Source organism: Electrophorus electricus, chromosome 3, assembly GCF_041902795.1.
Source record: "Electrophorus electricus isolate QZ-2024a chromosome 3, ASM4190279v1, whole genome shotgun sequence".
Taxonomy (NCBI): Eukaryota; Metazoa; Chordata; class Actinopteri; order Gymnotiformes; family Gymnotidae; genus Electrophorus; species Electrophorus electricus.
This window is the reverse complement of record NC_137499.1, coordinates 38,249,491-38,258,724: the sequence shown is the minus strand read 5'-3', so window position 1 is coordinate 38,258,724 and position 9,234 is coordinate 38,249,491. Positions and strand designations below refer to the sequence as shown.

Genomic DNA, 9,234 nt, shown 5'->3' with positions numbered 1-9,234 from the left:
TCCTCCAGTGGCGTCTCTGTAACCTTCTTCTTCACCAGGCATTCCCTGTTCAGCTTCATTCGTGTTGACTGCCCAGAGTCCACGGGCCGCCAGCCTCGAGCAGCACTCCTGCCTGAGGGCGCAGGACCAGTCACCGTCTGCCACGCTCTACGGACAGGTGAGCCCCACAGAAACATAACAATATCGCTGCCTCTCACAGAAGTTCATTTATGAAACAGTTTATATTTATTTCTATTTAGATACTGTGATGGGAGGTAACATGGTTGAGACTGTATTGCATACTGTGAATGTATTTTATAGCTGATCACTCGATAAGTGCACAGTATATTTATTTGTGGTCTTCATGGTTGTGTCAGATGATAAAGAGGAAGCAGATGGTTTTGCTTCATGTACTGATGTAGGAATTTGTGTCGCTCTTATATTGTGAGAGCCGCTGTATGAGACTGAAGGACGCAGGGCAGTTTCCTTTGGAATTCCCAGAGATTGTACCATTTTGATAACAATTTGAGGCATGTAACACACCCATGCATAACCTTAAACAAACATGGTGGAACAATGTTTTCAACTGCATATACTTACAGTGCTGGTTTGTGTCTAACTGGACTTACGCAAACACTGGATATGTTAACTGGAGATGTGTGGATAATTTATCTCGTAGTTTTTGTCAACTGTTTGTTTCTGTGCTTTTCCATAGAGTTCACACTGCCTGTGGTATGTCTTATACATTCCAGAGCCTCTTTGTTGAAACATGTCCCTGTACAGCTTTGGATTGGAGCCTCTGTCCTGTCATGCCTGGAACAAAGATCGAACACGTAAGTGCTAACTAGCACACCTGAAATATCCGACATGGACTGCTTTCCTTCGAGGTCCTCGTGTTGTTGCTTGTGGCTACATCATTTTTTTTTCTTCCTTGGTAATTGTCATCCACTAAATCTGCCCCAAGTGGAATCAAAGTATGCTCAGATGCAAAGTTACAAAGTAACAAAAGCAGATTTACCATTCCACATTCAGATTTAACTCATGCCAAGTCAGCATTTCAGTATCCTGTGATCTCCTAATCGATCTGCGTTGAGCCATGTAGCCTGACGTCCACTTCTCTGGTTCACATATTAGCACTCTGCTGTAAGTGCCCCTGCCCGCGCTGGTAATGTGAGTGTGTGTAACTGGAGAGCATCATCCAGATGTCTCTGCTTTTTCAGAAATTGCCATCAGTCCTAACAGCAGCACAGTGAACATTTATCACAAGAAAGCAAAGGAATGGAGTAAGATCCACGAACTGAAGGAGCACAGTGGACGAATCACAGGTATAGTTACACGGAGCAGCACATTAGCCATTAACTCAATTACATCACATACCTGCCTGCTGAAACAAACACGCCACACATTCCTGCAAAGGGCGCTGGACTGAAATCAAAATCTTAACAATAGCACAGTAGTCACAGGAATATGATTGCTGCTTGTTTTGCACTGTATGGTGTACTAATCTACTCACACCTCACATTATGTTATAATTGTGCAATTATATAATAAAGTTGTTTTAAGGATTATATAATAAGGCAAGGCAATGCAGATTAACTGATTTTGCAAGGTGGTTTACAAAAGAAACGTGAAAGACAATAGATTTAAATATTTTAAATAGAAGATATATATATATATATATATATATATATATAGATATATATATATATATATATATATATATATATACATACACACACACACACACACACACACACACACACACACACACACACATATTTATCACCTGCAACATTTATCATCTTAGTTAGAATGTAGTTTATTAATTTGTTTACTATTTTCAGGAATTGACTGGGCCCCGGAGTCCAACCGCATTGTGACGTGTGCCTCAGACAGAAACGCCTACGTGTGGACGCTCAAGGATGGTGTGTGGAAGCCCACGCTGGTCCTGGTCCGCATCAACAGAGCTGCCACGTGCGTCAAGTGGTCACCCATGGAAAACAAATTTGCGCTTGGAAGTGGTGCAAAACTCATCTCCGTGTGTTACTTTGAGAAAGAGAATGACTGGTGAGAGTCTGGATTCACCCAAACTTACACTGGGCATGAGTTTAACCCTTAGGAGTCTAACCCTTAGGAGTCTAACCCTTAGGAGTCTAACCCCTAGGAATCTAACCCTTAGGAGTCTAACCCTTAGGAGTCTAACCCCTAGGAGTCTAACCCTTAGGAGTCTAACCCTTAGGAGTCTAACCCTTAGGAGCCTTCGGCTATTTTGGCCTTTTTTGAATACTTCAGATTTTTCCTTTATATGCCTCCTTAAATAATGTTTATGTACCACCTTAAATAATGCTAATATACCACCTTAAATAATGTTTATATACCTGTCATCGGCCCGAGTGTCGCAGGGCGATGAGCAGAACGCACAGACTCCCTTGACGAAGGGAAACATTTAATAACTAAACATAAAGGACATTCGTGGCACTCACACATAATAACACTAATAGACAGGAACACAAACAATATAAACAGTGACAATGACAACATAAAATGATACAAACGTGAGGTTATATTAACAGTGGCTACACACTCCTTGACACTAACATTACACTAACACTAACAATGACGCTCACACTGACAGGGGTTTAAATAAACAGACATACAATCAACGTTGACCCCGTACAGGTGTGTGCCGTCATGGAGGGCGTGGCAACTAACGAAATGTGGCAGGCCATACCATGTGATTCATGGGGGGAGCATTCCGTGACAATACCACCTTACATAATATTTACTATGCCATTGTTTGGTATCTTTTTTCAGCACCACATCACCTATATAACTTCACGTAGACGAGTTTTTTCACTTTGACCTACTTTATCAACATGTCAAACCCAAACAACACACAAAACACATAAAATCGGATTTGAAAAATAATGCTTTTTTTTTACTATAAATAAGACAAACATACTCAATGAAACATTTTAAGGACAGAAAATGAAAACACAGGTTGCAAATATGAAAATGTAAATGTATAATTGAGATAAAATCAAACTATATACAAGTAGAATGGCGGCTCAAGCCAGCACTATCAACACATGTTGACAACAATGTTAAGCTTGTCTGTTATTGTGCTGTGACGTCTTGAGCTGATCATGTGCTTTGATCACGCCAGTGTGATCAGTGACTCCAGGGGGCTATGATTAGTTTTCATTTAACATAGTACACTCACTGCCTTTGTGCCAAACATCAATACAGAATTGTTATAGTATTGATTATAACACTGGTTATAGCACTCCTTATAGTACTCGTTATATCACTTGTTATAAGCACTTGGGAGTTCTTAGAAATCCCAGTCCTGATGTCCTTTTAGCTTTCATTCGATTCATTCAGTACATTCACCCCCTTTTGCTGCATTCATTACGAACATCCATCAGTAGAGGAGCTGAGGTCTTACTGCAGGAGTCACGGCAGTTTTTCCAGCAGTGATTAGCAGTCCTCCCAGTGCATTTTCCACTCTGCATGTTGCTGTGCATCCCCTGCTTCTCCACGCCTGACTCAGCTCATTATTCATTCTGGGTGGGTGAGACCACATGGAATGGTGCGCCGTGTTCCAGGCTCCCTTTTCAGAGCCTGCTTGGGTCACTCTGTGACTCGACCTGTTTTTCACCTCTGCAGGTGGCTCAGTAAGCATATCAAGAAAGGCATCTGCTCTACCGTGCTCTGCCTTGACTGGCACCCCAACAACATCCTGTTAGCTGCTGGTTCAGCAGATCTACACTGCAGGTTCTAGCCCATTCCCATTATAACGCTTCCCTATACTGCACAGCATTACGAGTCTATGGCTACATTTATGACCTGGGTCGTTTTTTTGCAGAGTTTTCTCTACCTACATTAAGGAAATTGAGGACAAGCCAGGCCCCACGCCATGGGGGGCCAAGATGCCCTTTGGGGAGGTGCTTCTAGAGCACAAAGACTGTGGCGGCTGGGTTCACAGTGTCAGCTTCTCCCCTTCTGGAGACAGCCTGGCTTGGGTCAGCCACAACAGTGCCATCAGCGTGGCCGACGCACCCCAGGGGAAAGAGTAAATATCAGCCTTTTTTTTTAAACCGGTGAGAAAAAAGAAAGTGCAGTGCTAGTTATATGAGTTTTATAGACACAGACAGACGGCTGATAGCCGACAGATCTCAAACATGTTTGAATCGTATAATATCTAATTCCTGGGTGAGGGGACGGAAATGATGAACTTGTATAAGCCAGACCACAGCGCCGCCACAGTCTGATCAGGGGATGCTGTGATTCGTAGGGTTACACAGCTGACCACAGACAAGCTTCCCTTACTGAGCATACTGCACATCAACGAGACTGAGACTGTGGCTGCGGTAAGGAAGTGTAATCAATCTCCCATCACATGTGATCATCAAGCCCCGCCCCCTCACACCCCAGCCCAAAGGCTCCTGGTACACCTGACTTATCAGTCCATTTGTGCAAAACCACATGTAACAATTCACACTATGTAGAGAGCAAACCAATGATATTCCACTCTGTTTCACTGTTACGCAAACATCTTCTTGAACTGCAAGATAACTATATGTAGAGCGATTAAAACAGGACTACTGTGATTAATGGTCAGTCTTGTTGGACATCCCAGGGCCATGACTGCTGCCCCTATCAGTTCTCATACAAGGGTCCTGGCCAGCTGCACTATGTAAAAAAGTTGGGAATCAGCAAACAGACTTCCAAAAACAGCATGTCGGCCATGCAGCACTTCCGCAATCTGGACAAAAAAGCCACCACAGAGGAGGAGGACAATGAGCTGAACACTCTGCACCAGAACAGCATCACGTGAGTACAGCACCCTGGAGCCTGTCTGCCTATGAGGCCTTCATTTTATGAACGTGGCAGGACGGTTCATACATTCCATGGTTGTTTACAGAGTGTAAACTGTCGTGTCTTGTTTGCCATGCAGTCAGCTGTGCACTGTGGAGGGACAAAAGTCCAAGGTGGAGAAGTTCAGTAGTGTGGGTCTGGATGGTGCCATGGTTCTCTGGGATCTCAAGGTACTGAAAGTTCAGGACCGATGCTTGCGTGTCTGTAATACCACTCACGCTGCAACAATTCAGTTTGATCATCTGAAATCTTTATGCATAATCATCTTGTAAAACAACGGTGTAATTTCTAATTCTTTCTTTTCATGTTCATGTTTGCGCAGCGCTGAAACTTTGCAGCACTGAAATAGCAGGGAAGGTGCACAGTGCCCTGATGTCTGCACAGAACCACAACAAAACAAGACCACAACACAAGAGGACCACTGGCCAACAGGATCGCAGAACAAGGCAGCCACAACAAAGCTTTGACTGCTATTCTGCCACGTAGAAAAATCAAATAACTACTCATAAACGTTTTTTGTCTTTAGAGAAAGATACTGCTGTAATTGTCACTTCTGTAATAACCCAGATAAAAGGCATTGTTCTTTCTTAATTATTATGGTGAGGTCTGCAGAACAACAGGATGTACTATCATATACAGTCTAGGATTTACTGGTTATACACTGGTTTACACATACTTCCTTGCTTGGCTTTTAGTTAAGACTTTGTAATACATTTTCAGACATATTAAAAATGACCGTCTTCTTATCATAGCAAATAAAGGACGAGTGTGGTTGTGCTTTATTACATCTGTTTTCTGTGGGTTCAATACATAAACAATTTTTGCATACTGCATGTAGTACAATTTACTACATAATTTTTGCATACTGCATTTAGTACAATTTACGACATAATTTTTGCATGCTGCATGTAGTACAATTTACCGCATAATTTTTGCATACTGCATGCGCCCCAATCTGCGTCCAAATATAGTCTGCTGCATTTCCTGTCCAAAATTCCGTTGGTTTTCCTCGGGGACACGCCCTATTTACACACGCTTCCGCACAAAGAGCCTATTAGCGCGTCCCAGTGTTTATCCGACCAATCCGGAATGGGTCGGACGAGAACGCTGTACCTTAGCCCCGCCCACTAGGATATGACACCGCCATGACGCAACAGCGATCAGCTGGTTTTGTTTTGCTCCGTTTGGATCGGCGCTCCATGGTTTGTAGGTGTCCAGCAACTAGCCGATAAGACCAAACTAACTTGTTAATGCAAGAAGAAAAGCTTTCGGAGTATTTGGATATAGCAGAATTCGCTGAGGTTTCTTTTTTCTTTTTTCGTTTAGTGGATTTTCGGTTCGCCACTATTTATAAAAGAGGCTCATCCGATCCCGGGCCTCCGATCCAGGGCGGAGGGAGGCAAGGAGGTCGTTGGGAATCGGGATGGAGAGAGAAGACGGGGCCCACGGTCCTCGCGGGCCAGGGCTGGGCTGCGCCTCCTTCAACCAAGACTCCACGTAGGCGCGCGCCGGGCCGCACAAACACCGCTTGCATCATGCTTCATAAGTCTCGAATGACCACAGTCATAACCCTGCAATACCCGTGTCTAACGGCATATGCGTGAATGCATTTTCGTGGTATATTCTGATTATTTCGCATGCACAGATGGCTATTCGGTTGCAACGATATGTCTGATGTGTCCAGCTCGCCACATAGAGCGGACGCTGTTGTAGAAAGCGTAAAACCATATTTTCTGGTCACGAGGTGGCAAAAAAAAAAACCAACGCATGCTGTTCAGGGAGTCAATCCCCCAACACGTCCTTAATTAACAAACGCTTCGGGTGGCTACAGAAGTGACAGTATTTTTTGGGTGTCAGAAAAGAGGGATGTAGCATTAGCATTATTGATGGTTGGAACAGACTATACCCTTTCCTCTGAAACCGAGTGAGTTACACGCTACACGCGATCTGACACGACCAACTACATCTGGAGGACTGCAAACCAGATGTTGGTCGAGACTAAGTTCACATGTTTAATACAATAACGCTTTATGCGTTGTCTAGACATTATAATTGCTTTTATGGTTGGATCGTTTACTATATATAAATAAATACGTGGGGTGGGGAATATTTTTGGTAAACGTGTATCCAGTAGTAGATAAACGTTTCGTCCCCCGGTGGATAAGGATGGCGTCCCGAAAGTGAAAGAGGTGCAGTCCTTGCAGTTCTACATCAAGCTACCAGACAGCTTCTACAAATGAATGTTGAAACACAAAACCACAAGATGGAATCAGAACTGTGTAGTAGAACACATCTGTGTGGGGGAAAAAAATTCAAAGCAGTCTCAAAATACTTTATATACAAAAATCCTTTAGAATGATGAATTTTTTTTTCTTCCCAGGTCATTGGCTGTGGGCACTAAAACTGGATACCGGCTCTTCTCTGTGACAGCAGTGGACAGACTGGAGTGCATTCATGAGAGTGGTGAGAAGAGCCTTGTCTCGCCTTACTGACTCCGGGATAGATAGACAAACACAAGCTACACGGAGAGCGTGCAGACCTGGCAGATACCAATGACTGTGCACAACATGGGACGTGGCATCATGTGATTTTCCACAAGCTGTGTTACTGCTCACCGAGAACACAGTTTTCTGGTCCAGTCAGTGTGGAGTTCAGACTGATGCTTTATTTGCAAGGCATCATAGACGTGCTGTGGTAATGGATACCTCCTTGAATTTAAACTCAGCCCTTAGAAAAACAGCAACAATGGTATTTCCCCTAATGGAACATGTTGGTTGTACAGTTGGTTTTTTTTCCACAGAGGAAATTTTATTGCAAGTTTGCACAGTTTGTCTTGTATATGAGTTGTTAGACCCTCCCTAGAACAGCCATGCTAATTTGCAGTGTGACAGGTACCCGGGCCAATCAGGACCAGAGTTCACAGCCAAGATTAGCCAGGGATAGGAGAACACAATGATCTCAGAGTGTGTTGGCAGGTAAACATCAGAGGGAGATAAGCACACGTTGGTAATGTGTCCTGTTGGAATATAGGAGGGTGTGTGAGCACCTGGGTAATTGAACCTTTTGGGTGATTTTGTTGTGCTTTTACCCCCATGCTTTTAATCCTACATACATCCATGTATCAAGCTAATGTTGCTTATACTAGATTCAGTTTACAGTCTTTCTCTGTAAACAATTACAGACCTCTTGGCTCAAGTGAAGCCTAAAGACTAAACTGAATTTCCAGTGATGATTCACCAAACTTTGGTTCCAGTCTAGGTTTAATCCGCGCACAGGAAACTGGTGCAATGCATGGTGCACTATAGTCCCCTAGTGTCCAGATTACCTGTACACATTTGTCATGATTTCTGCTGTGGTCTGGAGAACACTGAAAAGGCTCTGGTCCAGCAGCTCGGCCCATGTGTGTGTTGCATGTGTGTGTTTTTCTGAAGTGTGTGTCGTGCCTCTGGCCTGCAGCGGAGAGCCCGGACGCCTACATCGTGGAGCGTTTATTCTCCAGTAGCCTGGTGGTGGTGGTGAGCCAGGCCGCGCCTCGCCGCATGAACGTCTACCACTTCAAGAAGGGCACGGAGATCTGCAACTACAGCTACTCAGACAGCATCCTCGCCGTGCGGCTCAACCGACAGGTGGTGCACGCCCCCCCTGCGCACCTGCACCGCTTACACCCGAGTGATCACCACGTATCGCGGAAGCCCATTATCAGAGTTATGTTGGTTACTGTATCGGAATGGGGATGAGCAGATTTGCTCCGACAGCGACGCTGAACTGTACGGGGTAGTGGCACTGCAGATGATAAACTTGTTATATAAATGAAACTGAGAGGGACAGAACTATGAATTAATGTGAATGGCACCTGAGAATTTTTCCATCGATAAATAGTCAGTTTATATTTACGCAGTCGGTTTTACCCTGTGTGTGTGTGTGTTGGTCACTCTGTAGAGGCTGGTTGTTTGCCTGGAGGAGTCCATCTATATCCACAGCATAAAGGACATGAAGCTCCTGAAGACCCTGCTAAACACACCAGCCAACCCCTCAGGTTAGATGGGAGGTCACCTGTGCTGCTGCTGGGTTTGTTCTGGACTTGTCACTTGGACTCTGAGGCGCATGGGCCAGTGGTAGCTCAGTGCATAAAGTTCTTGACTAGTAATCATAAGGTTACCAGTTCAAGCCCCACCACCACCAAGTTGACACTGTTGGGCCCCTGAGCAAGACCCTTAACCCTCAATTGCTCAAGTTGTGTTTAGTAATAACTGTAAGTAGCTTTGGATAAAAGTGTCAGCTAAATGCCGTAAATGTGAAATCTCTGGTTGTTCCTTCAGGTCTCTGCGCCCTGTCTGTCAACCATTCCAACTCCTACTTGGCATACCCGGGCAA

General features: G+C 44.3%; 2 protein-coding genes across 9 annotated transcripts in view; both read left to right on the top strand.

The window, feature by feature from the left end:
* On the top strand, positions 1 to 5,645 carry zgc:86896 (actin-related protein 2/3 complex subunit 1A-A). Of its 7 annotated transcripts, none has more exons than XM_081711472.1 (11): positions 76 to 157; positions 357 to 509; positions 732 to 812; positions 1,200 to 1,304; positions 1,824 to 2,046; positions 3,649 to 3,756; positions 3,848 to 4,054; positions 4,277 to 4,430; positions 4,622 to 4,815; positions 4,940 to 5,030; positions 5,183 to 5,645. In XM_081711472.1, exons 3-11 carry the CDS (start codon positions 749 to 751, stop codon positions 5,186 to 5,188), a joined length of 1,152 nt encoding a protein of 383 aa, XP_081567598.1. In that variant the 5' UTR covers positions 76 to 157; positions 357 to 509; positions 732 to 748; the 3' UTR covers positions 5,189 to 5,645. The 7 variants fall into 7 exon arrangements, with proteins under 7 accessions (XP_026870510.2, XP_081567593.1, XP_081567594.1 ...); XM_081711470.1 differs by having other exon boundaries at positions 695 to 812; XM_081711473.1 differs by having other exon boundaries at positions 91 to 157; positions 402 to 509.
* A 364-nt stretch (positions 5,646 to 6,009) lies between these two features.
* Positions 6,010 to 9,234, top strand: part of wipi1 (WD repeat domain, phosphoinositide interacting 1) — a 9,545-nt gene continuing 6,320 nt past the window's right edge. The window contains exons 1-5 of one of the 2 annotated variants that reach the window (XM_027014707.3): positions 6,010 to 6,357; positions 7,241 to 7,323; positions 8,317 to 8,486; positions 8,800 to 8,896; positions 9,180 to 9,234. The exon at positions 9,180 to 9,234 is cut by the window's right edge and continues 43 nt beyond it. In XM_027014707.3, the coding sequence (XP_026870508.2) occupies positions 6,284 to 6,357; positions 7,241 to 7,323; positions 8,317 to 8,486; positions 8,800 to 8,896; positions 9,180 to 9,234 (479 nt within the window). In that variant the 5' untranslated portion in view covers positions 6,010 to 6,283. Of the gene's footprint in view, positions 6,358 to 7,240; positions 7,324 to 8,291; positions 8,487 to 8,799; positions 8,897 to 9,179 lie in introns of both variants that reach the window. The other variant, XM_027014708.3, reaches the window with a different exon arrangement.

Coding starts and splice junctions, on each gene's coding strand:
- zgc:86896 (XM_081711467.1), top strand. CDS start 749: ATGTCCCTGTACAGCTTTGGATTGGAGCCTCTGTCCTGTCATGCCTGG. Junction 1,305..1,823: donor GCACAGTGGACGAATCACAG/GTATAGTTACAC, acceptor TACTATTTTCAG/GAATTGACTGGGCCCCGGAG. Junction 4,816..4,939: donor CTGCACCAGAACAGCATCAC/GTGAGTACAGCA, acceptor TTTGCCATGCAG/TCAGCTGTGCACTGTGGAGG.